General features: G+C 41.7%; 1 protein-coding gene across 1 annotated transcript in view; it reads right to left on the reverse strand.

Moving 5' to 3' along the window:
* Positions 1-17069, reverse strand: part of LOC147023626 (uncharacterized) — a 156573-nt gene that overhangs the window by 32070 nt on the left and 107434 nt on the right. Inside the window, exons 18-25 of the mRNA XM_085890349.1 lie at positions 15087-15250; positions 12336-12408; positions 8061-8158; positions 4809-4992; positions 4148-4201; positions 3882-3953; positions 2859-2966; positions 170-391 (exon numbers count right to left, since the gene is read on the reverse strand). Coding sequence (XP_085746475.1) covers positions 170-391; positions 2859-2966; positions 3882-3953; positions 4148-4201; positions 4809-4992; positions 8061-8158; positions 12336-12408; positions 15087-15250 — 975 coding nt within the window. The remainder of the gene's footprint in view (positions 1-169; positions 392-2858; positions 2967-3881; positions 3954-4147; positions 4202-4808; positions 4993-8060; positions 8159-12335; positions 12409-15086; positions 15251-17069) is intronic.

The following is a 17069-nucleotide window of genomic DNA, read 5'->3' on the forward strand; positions in this document are numbered from 1 at the left end:
CTGTCAAGCAATTATTGGGTGCACAGATTGGATATGCTGTTTTGTTCCAAGGAAAATAAAACACAAAAGAGTCATTTGGGCTCAAATATAGTACTATATACTTGCATATAGATCAACCCAAAAATGTTTTTTTTTAATAAAAAATAAATTGCTTTAACCACTAGTATACCTTTATCACCTGGTGACCCAGGATCACCTGGCTCCCCAAATGCCCCAATTAAGCCCTTTGGGCCGATAGGACCTTGTTGACCAGGAGGCCCAACAGTTGAGGCCCCACATGCTCCTTTAGATCCTAATGAGCCTTGTATTCCAGGTTCTCCTGGTGGTCCATCAAGGCCTTGCAGACCCTTCAATCCAAGAAGGCCGGCATCTCCAGAAATTCCCTTTTTGCCTGTTGTGAAAACAAAATGTATCAATAAAAGGTAAAATTGTGTCATTGAACCCCATTGAATTTATTCCAATGTAGTACATTTCACATAGTATGGTAATTTATTGACCTCATGACTTGATCCAATTGACTCTGCAAATGAGTTTCTGTCTACATCCCTGGGAGTACTCCAAACGATGAAAGAGCACATGATAGGTTTCATATTTTTAGAGATGAGAAATCTATCAGGTAGCTTTGCAAAGTTATGGCTGTGATCGAAAATATTAAGGCTTCACAACAATATTACTACTCTGTGGGTCCACCCTATCAGCATGCTCTACCAACAACTGCAACACCGGGGAGTGAATTTCTGTGCGTACAGTGACCTGCCAAAGTATTCACCCCCTCCAAAGTTTTTACACTTTGATGCCACCTGTGCTTATTTCATGATGCTTTCAAATCAAACTTAATATATAGAGTCTTCACAAACTACTCCAAAGTGATAAAGTGAAAAAAATGCAGATAAAATATGAATAAGTTAGATTAACAGAGAAAAATCAGATGATTCTCTGTTACATTGGTATTCAAACCCTTTTCCTAATTTACCCAAAAACACTCCAGGAGCAAATTATTTGTTTGAAAGGTTAAAAAAAAGTGTAATAGGTTTTACCTGTATGTAACCAGCGGTTTTACTTAAATTACGCTCCCCACTTATCTAAGGATCAACCACGAAGGCAAACAAGAAGACCAATACGCTTTCCAAAGAAGTCAGATATAAAATAGTGGAGAAGCACCATTCAGGAGAGGGTTATAAGAAGATTTCAAAGTTGCTCATTATCCCTTTGAGTATGGTGAAATCCATTATTAAGAAGTAGAAGACGTATCGTACCACCGAGACCCGACCGAGATCAGGTCGCCCATACAAACTCAGCAACTGGGGAAGCAGGAAACTGGTTCGGGATGTCACTGTACATCAGCAATGACTTTGAAAGATACACAAGGCTCGATGTCCAAGATGAGGATCAGTGTTGAATCACTTCACGAATCTGGCCTCTACTGCCAAGTGGCAAGAAAGAAGCCATTCCTGAAAAAGACTCATCTAAACGCTAATAAAGAGCTTGTGAAAAAGCATCTTAATGATCCTCCAGGCATGTGGAGAACCGTTTTGTGGTCAGAGACTAAAATCGAACTTTTTGGTCTAAATTCAATGCGTTAAGTCTGGCGTATTTTCTCCATCTTTACGCATGCCATCAAAGAAGTCAATGTATTTTTAATGTGTGGTCCACAGTGCAATAGCAAAATGGCACTGAAAACCAGCGAACACTGATGACACCTGGTGGTGATTAAAATATGAACTATCAATTTATGCCGACACAACATTCCCAATTTCCAACAATAGCTTTGAGGAACATTGGAATTTTCACCTATAATTTTGGAACATAAGTGAACGACAAGAGTTCCATAGGTTGTGAGAGTTTCATCATCCTTAGTCTTTTATTGACGGAGATATTACGAGCGGTCTGGAGACAAACAACGTCAGGACACATTCAGCGGTAACCACCATCTGGACACATCCGGAGTGTCAAATAATGTGTAAATACGACTCTATGGACTTCTATAAGCACCACAGCTGAAATGCAATAAGCTTCAGAATCTCTTAACCTGAGCCACATTTCAAAAGTGAAACTGCGGAATTGACCTTAGCAGCAGTTCCGACTGCTCGAAAAAAAAGTGTCCACTTTTCTGTTTCACACGTTGCTTGACACTCCGGACATCTCCGGTCATCTCTGGACGGTGTTTGATATGACCACGCTTGACAAGCGATGAGCGATCGGTTATCACAAACACAACCCGGAGATACTCGGAATGTCAAACAATGTCGAAATTGGACAAATGAATTTTTTTTAAGTCAAAACTGCTGTGAAGGTCAATTATGCAGTTGGAATTTTTTATTTCAGCTCAGGTTAAAAGATTTTACAGCTTATTATATGTGCGGAAATGAAATAAAGCCATGAACATTGGCGTCTCCAGTGTTTGTCAGCATTGAGATGTGTACAACAATTCGTAGGTATGAAGATGACGCATTCGATGATATGAGTGTGGAAAGTGAAAAAAAACAACATTTGAGCACGTTATCATTAAGAAACTGTTGTGGCCTGTTCCAAGTCAAGGCATTGTTGAGCATGCCCCCCCCCCAAAAAAAAATGGCAAATTAAGACCCCAGTGTGGGAGAGCAGGCTGACAAGGAGGTTCACCGAGGAGGAAGCCTTGATAAAGGATAATTAAACAAGGCCGTTAATTGGTTTCAAAAGGGGAGTTTTAATTAACCCAAACACCCAATTTTAATTCATGCACTTCCTTGGAGTTCCCTTAGTATGTGTGCGAGGATTAGGGCCACTAAGTTTCATGGTTTTGGAGTCATGGAGAGGACACACGTCGGGACACACACATTGACATTTATTAGTACAGATAAAAACACAGTATGCCTCACCTGGTGGTCCAGGATTTCCCTTGAGGCCCTCAGACCCCTGTGGTCCTTTCATGCCTGGTTTACCACGTTGTCCAGGTTCTCCTAACATCCCAGCCTCCCCCTTTGGGCCTGTTACGATGTGGGGTTTGAGGGTGTCAGTTGTGATTGTGTGGGGGGTGGGGTGGGGGTGGGGGAGAGGGCTCAGGGAAGAGAGGTGTATTGAGAACATAATACAGCATGATTAAAATAATCCTTTCAACACTGTTGTCAATGTTAGTATGCCCACCCCTCTCATGGATATTAAGTTGGGGAACCGGCTGCTCGCATAAATTGGTGGGACGTTAAAAATTACATGGTGTCTTTCAATGAAGAGTATGAAAGTTATCAATGGCATCCTGGCCAAATTCCTGCCATTATGTGCAAGGGGCACAGCTACAGCCATTATGTGCAAGGGGCATCAGTGGCATAGCTACACCCCAGTAATGATGTCTCAAATGGGCCGAAATCATCACTAAATACAATATGCATTCACTATCAACAACACACACACATGTCAAGTGGAACATCGATCTTGGAGCTGTGAAGGTGTTTCATTCAAACTTACACTGGTTTTGAGCATTTCCGATTGTGCACAATATTTTTCATTGGTCAGGAAGAAAAGGATATTGATAGACTACAAGTGGTTCAAGGTTTATTTATGCCTGACAAATGCCTCGAAGGTTCTCTTAGTAGTGATACACTCACCTTGGAGCTGTTTGGTTCCGGGTTTGTAGACCAAATAGGATCTTTCTACAACTGCCGCATGGTGCACTACCAGCAGGAGTCATTATATTGTAAAGAAGACCACAAGGACTTACAATGAGTTTTGTTGATTTACTTTTGCAATGAGATGATAAGACCTCATAGACGAAGTACGAGGGATGATGATTATGTCTCATTGTCATTTGGGCCCTTCCTGGTTTATAAACACAGTGCCAACTCCAATAATATGAGTCTCCCATCCTATATCAGCTCAGATAAATTAATTGAGTGTGAGGTTGCCACCTTTGGAGCCTGGTCTGCCTGTTGGTCCTGGTGGTCCAGGAATTCCAGAGTCTGTACAAGCTGTGATCTCTCCTGCCAGAGAATACCGAGTCAAAAACAGCTTCACAAAAATGGCATTCACCAAAAGGAAATCCTAAAGATAATTTACAACCAAGAGATTAATTCACAGTAACAGCCAAAGATCTAAAAGTCAGGTACACAAGAATAGCCTTAGTTGGATGTCGAAGAAATATGCTGCCGGACACCGGCTTATTGGAAGCACACACCTGTGGTGTTGTCCTTGTTTGTGGCATTGATACAACGACAGCATGTGACAGCACCTTGAAAACAAAGAATGAAGGGTGTGTAGGGTGAGATAAACCCAGGTGTAAACATTTGACACCAGAACGGCACTCGACAGAGCACATACCTCCACCAGGCTGAACAGTTTACGTTTTGGAGCCCACTGATAGGCCAGATCTGTATCCGCACCTACACCAAAATCTAATAAGATTGTTTTTGTCACGTACCCAATTCATCCACCAAGTTTCATCCAAATTCATCCATAACTATTTCAGATATCGTGCTCCTATGTATATTGTTTTTGGGTCTGGGTGTCTCTCGGTGTCTCTCTCTCGGTCTATCTATCTCTCTCACTCTTGAAGAATCACCGAGAACATCAAAAATAATTTTTGTATCCGGTTCTGGATGTTCACCAAATTTAAACAACCCGTCCTTGTCACACACCCAACCTGTCCACCAAGTTTTGTCCAAATCCATCCATAACTTGTTGAGATACCCTGCTCTCAGACAAACAAAGAGACAAACAGACAAACAGGGTTCAAAACATAACCTCCATCCAACTTCAGTGGTGGAAGTAAAAATAAAATGGAACTGGATCTGCCATGACAATGAGAAATGGGGATGACAGGGTCAGGTGGCACAAACCTTTTAAACCTCTTGGACCAGGTGGTCCCACAGGCCCCGTGAGGCCCGGATCACCTCGACTTCCTGTGCTACCAGGTTTTCCAGGCATGCCAATACCTGGCTCACCTGGCTGTCCTTGCACGCCTGGCTTCCCAGGTTGGCCAGGTGACCCCTGTTTGCCCATTGGTCCCTTACTCCAGTCACCCTGGCAACACACCATCAATTCAAAAATGATGTTAAAATCAAAATAATAAATAATAAATGTGTATATAAAATATCCATCAATTATCGATAAGGTACGATTATTAGGTTAGACTGGGGAAATCGGGAACCGTTAAAAATGTGCCTAACAATTGCCCCAAGCTGGAAGGGTTATGTCAGTCAATGGATGATTTATCTGAATACAGTGGTTGACCTAGTGGAGAGGACATTAGGCTGTTATCCCAGAGGTTATCGTTTCAAATCCAATTACGGTCAAAAGTTTTAAGGATTTAGGTTTTAAGCTTCTGGAAATGGAGCAAATGTAGAAAATTACTACAGTAAGTTGCTATTGGATTGTCAGTAAAACTCCAAAACCCAGCTCATGAATGACCTCGAGGGAGAATGTAATCAGCCAGCTCCGTTTCTGGTATGTATTGACAAGCTGTGGACAACTACTACGTCCAGTTAACCCCCTCAGGGTTAACTTTAAAAAGTCTAACCTCACTTCATCTCGCTCCTTCATAATAACTACTTACAGTGGCCTGCAAAAGTATTCACCCCCTTCAAACTTTTCACGATTTGATGTCACTGAGTTTATTTCATGATCAGATACAAGCCTGGTGTTGGCTTAGTGGTTATGGTGGCTGGCTTGGGATCCAAGGGTCCTGAGTTTGAGCCCTGTTGGCTGCTGAATTAACATCAGGTGGGGCTCAACTCAGCCTGTCATCCTTCTGAGGTTGGCAAAATGAATACCAGTGTACTGGCAGAGGGGCACAGCACCAGTGGCACAGCCACACTCCAAGAAATGATAGCTACCATACACAAGAAAAAGCAGATGATGAGATACTTTCAAATCAAACTTGATTCTATAAGTTAGATTACCAGAGAAAATCAGATGATTCTGATTTAAAATCATTCCAAACAGAGCTTGTAGCAAGGTATTATGTAAACATTTAGGACACGGGAGACCAAAACATGAAAGTCATTGTATGATTAAGTTTTGCATATCATTTGTTAGCCAACATCATGGGGATTCAGGATCTATTTGGGCAGAGCTTAATTCTTCCTCCTTCTATTGCTCTGACAGGGTCAAAGTAGGTTATCAATCAATTATCTGTATCAAAGAACCACTCATATCATTCTAAAATTGGTCTAATGGCTTAGATATGAATTGTACACTAATTGGAAACCATATATATGGAGAATATTTGGTTTACCTGATATTTGACCTTGAGCAAAGAGGTCAAGGCCATATGAAATTAACAAATTGATCTAATTGATCAGTGTTCATTCAGGTCATAAATATATATATGCACATAAACTTAACCATAGAAATACATGCTGTGATGAACCAAACTAACATCTTAGGATTAAAAGTGCAGATTTCTTAAAAACGTTACGTACTTCCTAACGACCTTTGATGTTCTGTATACTGAACACAAACTGGCCTTTGGTATTGATTTTTATATCATAGGGCCATCTTGGTAAACTTATTCTATGGTTATAAAATCAAGCTTATAGCTACCAGTAATTTTGTAGCAGCTTGGTAAATGCAATTTGTTACGTACTTCCTAACATTTTTGACCCAATCATGGAAGTGAACCTAAAAACTGGTATGTCGTAATGATCCACGTTGAAACTTGCCATTTTAAATCATCACTTTATGAAGAACTAAATTGCTATTTAAGATGTTCTATCAGATGCAATTCAAATTTCTGTAATAAGATTTTGTAAGCTTCACTATGACTGGGGGAAATTTTGCAAAATCTGAGATTTTACACATTTGAAGGTGCCAAGATATGCAAAAGGTCATAATAAATGTACTGTTTCGAGGAATTGTTCTATTCTTATGTATAATGATATATATCAAACAAAAAATTCATTTTCAACCATTTTGGACAACATATACAATCATACATGTAACCCATTTCTAAAAAATGCACTATAAAAATGGAAAAAAATTAGCCTGTGTTTGCATAAAAAACATGCTTTGTAAGCAACTATATCCATAGGACCCATAGCAAAGTATACATTTTCTGAAAGCACAGATACTTGGGCATTATACAACATTAAGATTGTTTATCTTATTAAAACTGGGTTCAATTTCTAAGCTTTCTCCTCATTTAGGACCATAGTGTACACAATACCATGCTACAAGCCATAGGAAACTTACTGTTTTCAAGGATGTCATAAAGGACATCAATAACAAACACAAATAATTATTTAACATGATAAAACAAGGTGGTGCAAAAAGATGGTCCATCAATGGCAGTACTGCGGTAAACTTCTGAAAAAAATTGTTTTTTTGTCCGCATCCTTTAAAACCTGAATCTCATTTCAATATAATTATACACTTGAACACTGGAGAACACAAATCACCTTCTTGCCACTTTCAGGAATCTCCAGTTTATCAGTACTTGGACAAACAATTATGACATTTTACGTGATCTCAACCAATCAAACGTGCCGCTTGTGCCCTCAGCGTTGACGCATATCGAGATTCAGACAAAATGGTGGCTCGCAGGAAATAGAGATTGTGCTCGGAAATACAAAGCAAGAGTTCAAAAAGACCCTTCCCATGTCCCTTTTTTTCACAAGACTGTGGGGTAAAATGTTCTGCAAACTGTAGTTGGGAAAATTTATGCAAATTAAATTATCCGACTGTTATGTGCATCACCCCATGAGTGAACAGCCCGTCATGCACTGACTCCGCACACAGAGGGATCATGTGGATGAACACCATGTGAAGAGGTGAGTAGAAGGTGCAGTGGTTTTAATAAATTTAGAAACCTGTGCTGCATCCCTTTTGCACCTCCATGTTCATTTTGATAAATTTAATGGTTTTGGGCTCATTGTTCAAAACGTCATGCTCTCTTGAAAAGACTGCAAAAACATGTTTGCTTTTAATTACAGTTCAGTGCAACAAAAAGATTGATCATTGGTTAAGATTTTCAGAAGTATGCAGAGTAAGTGAATGTTAGGGGTGAAGAGTTGGGGGAGAGGGGGAAAGGTCTTAAAGTGAATAACTGTAATTTCATCAGAATTTCACTACAAATTAAAAGCTAATCTTACCGGCATTCCTTTAGAACCAGGATGACCTTGGAGTCCTCTCTTGCCAAATTTCCCAGGCAACCCGGCCTTTCCTTGTTCACCAGGCAGCCCTTTTGCCCCTGAAAACGAGGAAACATCACATTTGTGTCCAACAGTCAAGGTATTTAATCACGCAATGGAGACACTGTGGTGCAATAAGGATATCATCTCTCTTACCTATTCCTGGTCAATGATGTTAAGTGCCAGCACATCGACATTGATACAATTGGCTAAGAATAGCTACAAGAGGGAATGTCCCAATTTAATGAGCCTACACCGTCTGTTGATGTACAGGGTGTGGAATTAATACGCGACGCATCTATTTCTGTAATAAAACAAGACTGAACAAAGTAAATCATATTTTTAGTACAATAAAGTGAAGTACAGGTATGGGAGATTGTGTGACATCATAGCAGTACACACAACGCAGCTCTACTTCTTAAAAAAAACATCACATTTCTGAAATGCTGTCCGTTACAATAGATGCACTTACTGCATCAAACCAGTACATTGTTACTTCCACCACCGAAGTTGGACAAAGGTTATGTTTTTCACCCCTGTCTGTCTGTGAGCAGGATAGCTCAAAAAGTTATGACCGGATTCAGACGAAACTTGGTGGACAGGCTGGGTGTGCGCCAATGAAGATTTTATTCGATTTTGGTGAAGATCTGGATCTGAATCCAGATACGAGAATTTTGGATTATTAAAAGTAAATATTCGCCATTGAGAGATGGCCCAAAAAACAATATACAGCGAGATATTTCAAAAAGTTGTGGACGGATTATGACAACACTTGGTGAATGATTTGGGTAGGTGACGATAAAAAGTTGATCCAGATCTAGTCCATCAGTGGGATCCAAAAAGTTAACTGTTCAGCCTGGCGTAGGTATGCGCTCTACCGAATGCCATCCTAGTTCATTGCTGCTTTGAATTTGTCATTGTCAACAACAGTGATCCTCATCTGAAGTTCATCTGCATACGTGGGCCATGTCTTGTACACCTGGCTCTTCAAAAATCCCCTGAGGAAGAAATCCGCTCGGGTCAAATCTAGGGATCAGGGTGGCCAAGAAACATTGCCAAACTGAGAGATATCTTTTCCACAAACTGTTGCCTTAGAAATTGCATAACAATTATTACAGTCTGTCATGTTGTTCCATCTTGTTGAAATCATGTATCTGCGAACACTATTTCTACGCCACAATTCAGGAATGAGAAAGTTCTGCAACATATCCAGGTAGCGTTCAGAGTTTACAGTCACGTTATTCTCTTCGAAGAAATATGGCTCAACAATGCATCCTGTAGCAAAAGCACACCACACTGTGACTTTCATAGGATGCAACACTCTGATGTAACTCTTTGGGATTTTCCTCCACCCAGAACCTGCAGTTCTGTTTGTTTACACCATCTGTATGATCGAAATCGGCTTCATCTGTCATTAACAAAGAGTTTATGAAATCTCCATCTTCTTCACATCAATCAAGCAACCAACAACAATTCTGGTGCTTTCCAAAATCACCATTGTAAAGTTTCTGAACAACCTGGATTTTTTAATGGCCATAGGTGAACATCTTCGTGCAATATATGTTCAAAGACTTCTTGGGCGAACAACACTTTCTGCTGAAAGGCGTCGGATCGACTTCTTCGGACTTTGGGAAATTTCTGCAGCCATAGCAATGATTGTCTCTTGTGTCTTCACTGCATGATGTCTCACATGCTTCGATGGATGGACACTGCCATCTTGACAAAATTTTCTGAAGAAGTAGAGAATGGTGCTTCTGTGTGGAAATTCCCTCCTGAAAGTTCAGTGAGTTGCAATAGCAAAGCCTAATTTAATGTAGAGTTCTGCAATGTTAATCTGCGTTGGCATGTTGTAATGCTCCATCATTCAAATATTCAGGGCTTCACTTGGAACGCACAAAAAATAAATAATAAATCACCCAGATATTTCTTTAAAATATATACATTACAAATGTGTCACATATAAATGTCATGCCCAATACAAACAAGTTCGAATTGCGAACATACCCCGTGGGAGTTCATTTGTACAACTCTCAGGTGAGTGACAGCACGGAAGACGGATAGTTTGGAAATTTGGTAAAATTTTCATCGTATCAGAAAAAGAAACCAGAACACCTCACAAGAGTGAGGCTCGTTTCATATCATCATTTGCGACCTACTTTTGTGTTAGGCATCGCCCAGCGCATTTAATTCTTTTTTTAATAACAATTTTAAGAAAATGGGCCTAAAGGGCCGGAATCACGCTTTGGGCTCAGTTAATGCCGAGGGAATGGTCTCGAGAATATACCTGTCAAGTTTGGTTCGGTTCCGTTCACTAATAACCGAGAAATAATAATTTTAAGAAAATGGGCCAAAATGGGCCGTTCATCGGCCCAAAGGGCCGCAATCGCACTTTGGGCTCATTTAATGTCTGTACATATGTGTCTAGTATATGCCTGTCAATTTCCATCGAATTCTGTTCACGAATAATGGATAAATAGACGTTCAAATGAACTGTACACAAGAAAAGAGAGAACGCGAGCGGCGCTTAGACCCCATGGGGTGGAAGAACCCACAAGGTAAAAATATATTAGATCTGAGACAGTGTAACATTTGAGCATGTCTGATGGGGTGTTTACCTTCATTGAGTCAATACTTTCCGAGCACATAACCCGATTCCACTGGGCGGTTGTAAAGGAATTAGTTTCCAATAGTGCGTGGAATATTTCGGGAGTTTGACAGGGATGTATTTTGATCGCATAATGGCAGGGACCCGTGGAAATTCTACATAATGTAAAATGTGATGTTGAGTCATCAACCCCTTTCTTCTTCAAATCTGCATCCCTCCTCCCTCCCAACTCCATGTCCGCATCCCTCCTCCCTCCCAACTCCATGTCCACATCCTCCTTCCTCCCAACTCCATGTCCACATCCTCCTCCCTCCCAACTCCATGTCCACATCCTTCTCCCTGCCAACTCCAAGTGCGCATCCCTCCTCCCTCCCAACTCCACGTCCACATCCTCCTCCCTCCCAACTCGAATTGCGCATCCCCCTTCCTCCCAACTCCAAGTGCGCATCCTCATCATCCCTCCCAACTCAAAATGCGCATTCCTTCTCCCTCCCAACTCCACGTCCACATCCTCCTCCCTCCCAACTCCACGTCCACATCCTCCTCCCTCCCAACTCCACGTCCACATCCTCCTCCCTCCCAACTCGAAGTGCGCATCCCTCCTCCCTCCTAACTCGAACTGCGCATCCCTCCTCCCTCCTAACTCCAAGTGCACATCCTCCTCCCTCCCAACTCCAAGTCCACCTCCCTCCCAACTCCACGTCCACATCCTCCTCCCTCCCAACTCAAAGTGCGCATCTCTCCTCCCTCCCAACTCCAAGTGCGCATTCCTCCTCCCTCCCAACTCCAAGTGCGCATGCCTCCTTCCTCCCAACTCCAAGTGCACATCCCTCCTTCCTCCCAACTCCACGTCCACATCCTCCTCCCTCCCAACTCCAAGTGCGCATCCCTCCTCCCTCCCAACTCCAAGTGCGCATCCCTCCTTCCTCCCAACTCCAAGTGCGCATCCCTCCTTCCTCCCAACTCCACGTCCACATCCTCCTCCCTCACAACTCCACGTGCACATCCCTCCTTCCTCTCAACTCAAAATGCACATTCCTCCTCCCCCTCCCAACTTCAAGTGCACATCCCTCCCCCTTCTTTCACAGCATAGTAGTCACTCGCTGTAAAGACTGCTAAGGTTTCTCGGTAAAGTAAATTGAGGGAAAGGTAATTATACATCAACAGAAGTGACTGAATGGTTTGTGGTTTTATTATGTTTTTTTTTACTTCCGGTAGATGTGCGAACCAACAACTGAGCATATACACCACGTGCACAACAAAAATGAATAGAACTTGAAATTGCATGAATATCGATACTTGTAAACCTCCGCATGCACTGTGTGGACCCAAGAGCTCGTAAATGAGGTATCATTCAGCATTGCACGTGCTGTGGTTACGCCGTTTACCTCGTTCTGACACAATCGTTCAATTTTGATTTATATATCGAGTCGGTACATGTACGTTTCAGAGGTTTACTGAGTTTTACACCTATCCACAGAAGACCTTTACAATGAGGACGTATAATTTTATATACTCATGTAATTATTCACTTGTAACCATCCTGGTCAACAAGGCAGTATTTTTTATATCCAGTATATTTTGCTGCTTTATTTCATCACAAAATACATTATGGAAGACCAAGCAAGTACCTTTGGCACTTGGTGCTGCTGGTTCCCCCTTTGACCCTTTTGGTCCTTGAAGTCCCATCATTCCAGGTGGTTGCTGCAAAGATGAACAGCCGGTTCACTGTGAGTGCTGCATTCTTTTCAGGGGTTATATATTTAGCACTGCAATCTTATCATGGTACCCAGGAATGATCAGAGAGCATCTGGTTCGAATCCTGATGCACCAATACGATTTCAACCTCTTCAAACAACTCAAACCTACTTTGGATTGGCTGATTTGTTGCTTCCATCTGAGTACTTTTTGTTCCCCGCTCCTCTGAGAAGGTCAATTGTGTTACCCAGATGGTTTCCATGGGAACAGAATTCAAGCAATCACAGCCGTGATCTAATCACGTTGAGATAATGTCATAAGGAATACATGAAGCCTGGTGTTGGCTTTGTGGTTGGGGTGGCTGACTTGGGATCTTAGGGTCCTGAGTTTGAACCCCTGTTTTTTCTTTCCGTTGAATTATCACCAGGTGGGGTTGACTCAGCCTGTCATCCTTCCGAGGTCGGCTAAACGAGTACCAGCGCACTGGTAATAGGGGCATCGCATCAGCGGCAGAGCCGTACCCTCAGCCAATGATGCTACTCGCAGTCTTGTGCTGCATACGGAGGAGGAGAAGGAATAGATCTCTGAAATATGAAAGCAAAATCTTGAACGGTTTTTGAAAAATCGTGGACACAAGCCAAGCTACCGAGATGGTTGCCATGGCAACATAATTTAGCCAATCACAACCATGATCTAATCAGTTTGAGGTAACATCATGAGGAATGGATATCTGCAATGGATATCTGAAAGCTAAATGTTCAACGGTTTTTGAAATATCACGCACAGAATAGTACATGGACAGATGATCCGTCAGTCGGATGGAGCTCATTTTATTGTGCCCCATCTCTGACCTTGGAGGGATGGGGGAGCAATGGCGTATCAGTATAATTGTCTAACTTGTAATACATGTTGAAGTTTATCCATCAGCCTCAAACACTAAATATAAAATACAGCGATGCTCGACTCTCCTACCAAATCTATGACACCCATTTCCATTTTTATAAATTACCCATATGTGCATCGGATTTGTATAATTGTGTCATCAAACAGACATTGGATATCAGACATTGAACAACTGCAAACTACAAGTGATGACAACATTGGTGTAATTGAGCAGGAACTGTGCCAGAAGTTTATGCTGCTCATGTGCAACAGCGACAAAATGCATGAAATGATGCCTCAACACAATGAAGCATTGTCTTTTGCGTGTCACAAATGTTTTTATGACACTTTTTGAGGCTTGATATTTGGCTTTACTAATGACGTAACATGTCTGTTTAGCAAATAAAATAATCAAATATTATCTGTGCATTATTTTTCATTAATGAAGTCTGACAGCTCACGTCGGTCTGTCGGCGAACAAGATAAACAATGGATTTTTATCCAATTGAAGATACATTAGAACATGCTTACTACCAAATGAAATGAAGTGCAGCTGCTGTTTCAAACACTTACCCTTCATTAGAACGAAATTTAAAAAAAAAAATTCTCTGACAAAGGGCGAACACTCAAAACGTCAGTTGCATCCTGTTTTTAAAGTCTTCAGTAAGACTTGGATGGGGTCGAGTTCAAACTGCTGACCTCCGAGATTCTCTAACCATTACACCACCAGTCAGACTCAAAGCAGATGCTCTAATCATTATGCCAAAGAGATATTGAACTCTACCTTCAGTCAAAAGGCTAATATCCCAAATCGGTCCCTTCCTGTACCCACCCTTTCCGACATTAAAGAATCTAAGCAATTCATCCTTGGAAAGTTTCAAACATCACTCTTATCCCTCAGAAGTAAGAAAGACACCAAAGCTGAACCCCTCAACTACAGATCTATCAGTCTTCTCCATATTATAAGTAAAGTAATGGAGTCAATCGTTGCAGCCAACCCCAGACACTATCTCCTCTCGAGCTAATCTGAGACAACTAGTTTGGTTTCCAACGTGACCATTGCACATTGGATGTGTTACTCCTTCTGACACCAGTGGGTAGATGGTCTGAAACACAAGCAAGAGGTTACGGACATATCTCGAGCGTTTGGCACTCTCTGGCATCGAGCTTTGATCTCTGAGTTCTCTTCAATCGGATTTCAGGGGCCCTGCTAAAGTGGATGTCTGACTTCCTCCATTCATAGAAACAGCAAATGGCCCTTGATGGTGTCCTTTCCCAAGGCTAGGGCTTCACAAGGCAGGGTCTTAGCACTTACATCATTCTTGATCAATATCAAAGATTTGTCTGATTCTTTTGAAAACCAACTTTACCATTTTGCTGACAAGTCCACTAAGTTTAGAATGATGCATCACACTTGCAAAAGGCTGGCCATTGTGGAATCCATTTTGTCAGACCTGGACAAGATAATATCAGGTCACACAAATTGCTCGAAAAAGCCTCATCTGCCCACCCTCACAAAATCCACAGAGGTTGCCTCCTTGTATTCATTCATCACATCTTTTTCCCAATTGTGAAATCATCGTGTATCCAAATTGTGTCATCCTCCTCACCTCAATCTTTTATCGGTGCTACCCAACAATGTTATGTACTCCTCCATACACATCAATGATTGCTTCTACATGCCGTTTCTCTACGAGCCACTGCTACTCATGTTTGTGCAAGTCCATCCCCTTTGGTAGTTTGTGAAGCTCATCCACAAACCTAGGCCCATACATACAGCATACACATCAGCCATCAAACACCTGCTTTCCTTTCGGGCCCTTTGAACCAGATGGACCTCTGTCCCCAGGCGATCCCTTTGCACCCAGGTTTCCTGGAAGACCAGGCTTCCCTGATCGGCCAGGTGGACCAGATCCACCATTGGTGATGTCCGATACATCCATGCATGAGCACTCACCAGGCTGCCCTAGAAAAGAGAAGGGTAATTGATGTCAGACAAAATCAGCTACACAGCGAGTGCTTAACATAGGAACTTATGTTACTATTAATACAATTTTCACATGATATCGATGTGTAGGTAACAGAAAAGTATGAACTATAATACATCACTAACAGGGGTAAGCCTGGTGTTGGATCAGTGATTAGGGTGGCGGCTTGGGATCCTAGGGTCCTGAATTCAAACCCCGTCAGCCACTGAATTAATACACCAGGGGGTTGACTCAGTCTGTCATCCTTCCGAGGTTGGCGAAATGAGTACCAGTTCCAGTGTGTGTACTGGTAGAGGGGCACTGCATCAGCGACACAGTTGCACTTCAAGAAATGATAGCTACCCCAGCAGCTAAGCTGCCATACGACCACCACCACTAACAGGGGTGGATTTTTCATCAGTGCATGCACGCACAATCACACTTTATTTTCCTTGCGCGAGTAAGAAGTGATTGCTACAAGAAGCCATGATGGTAGAAAAATGGCAGTGGATCGCAGAGCCAACTAGTCTTTCAGCTTGTTGTTCCTTGAAGGCCAATTAATCTCCAAAGATTATTTGTAACTTTTTGGTTTGAACGTCAGTTCAAATCACATCACGTCACATCCTATTGGATGTCCAATCATCTGTCCGTTTCTTGTGACACATGTGACAGTATTCACAACACCCTGAAAGCGAGTAGGAGGATATTAAAACGTTTTTTTCTTTTGGTGATAGGCCAGTGGGGTGAGTCCTATATCACAAATTATCAATACAATGAACAATCCATTAAACATATGTTCATTATAATGAATCATTCCAGTGTTAACACTTTGGACAGTGGATCCTGTCTTGAGAGACCAACCACCTCTAATTTCTGCCCACCTACTTTAATGCACAGATGTCCATTTTCTTTTGAGAAACAACTTTTAAACGTGACCAATGGCATTGAAATTCGGTTCATGTAACTACTCGCAACCACAACATTTGGCTAATTTAATGATCTCAGGTTTTGGAAAACCACTCTGCACATGTAGTGTATAAATGTCTGCTCTTGTTATGGGAGGTTCGATTCTGACCCTGGCTGAGTTTGATTCTCATCTCGATTGTTGTATTTACTTCTGGTCGCTGTCTTTGAGGAAGGATATATCTGCAATTGAAGGGGGTTAGCGTAGAGCTGTCAGATTGATTCCAGGGAAAGATAGACAGCTATAAGGAGTGACTGAGACAGACGGGACTTTCTACTTTAGAGAGGAGACCCTTGCAAAATCTTATTCAAATGAAAAGCTTTAATAAAACGGATGCAAGAAAGCTCAGCTTTCGAGTAAATAAGAGGAGAGTTAAGACATTTGAAAGTGAGGGGTACTTCACACACAATCATAATGTATACAATGGTTTTCTGGGGAAGGTGGTATAACAGCAACAACAGGACTTGGGTTTAAAATGTAATTCAATTCGTACATCGAAACAATGGAGATAGAGTGGTACAGTGACAATAGCTAGAAATGAAATGTAGACCAGAATACAATTGAGTGTTCTCTGAGCATTGTGTGCATGTTGTGCTGTCATAGTGTCTTGATATATTGACTCTCTGAGTTATGAATGTTGTCAAGGTCATTTAATATCCTCTCTGTTGATGCAACTCTCACCAAACTGTTCTTTCCCTCCAAGAAAAAAACAAGCAGTCATAGACTGGTACGAAATCGTCAACTTGACCTCTGACCTTGTCTAATAAAATCTGTCTCTAGAGAAGGTAGTGATGCAAACCAGAAGTTTCTACGATGATTCTGTACCAAACCATCAAAAATCGAATGTTTGACCT

The sequence above is a fragment of the Eptatretus burgeri genome, chromosome 7 (genome assembly GCF_056783735.1).
Source record: "Eptatretus burgeri isolate ZD-2024b chromosome 7, Ebu_testis_v1, whole genome shotgun sequence".
In the NCBI taxonomy this organism is placed as follows: Eukaryota; Metazoa; Chordata; class Myxini; order Myxiniformes; family Myxinidae; genus Eptatretus; species Eptatretus burgeri.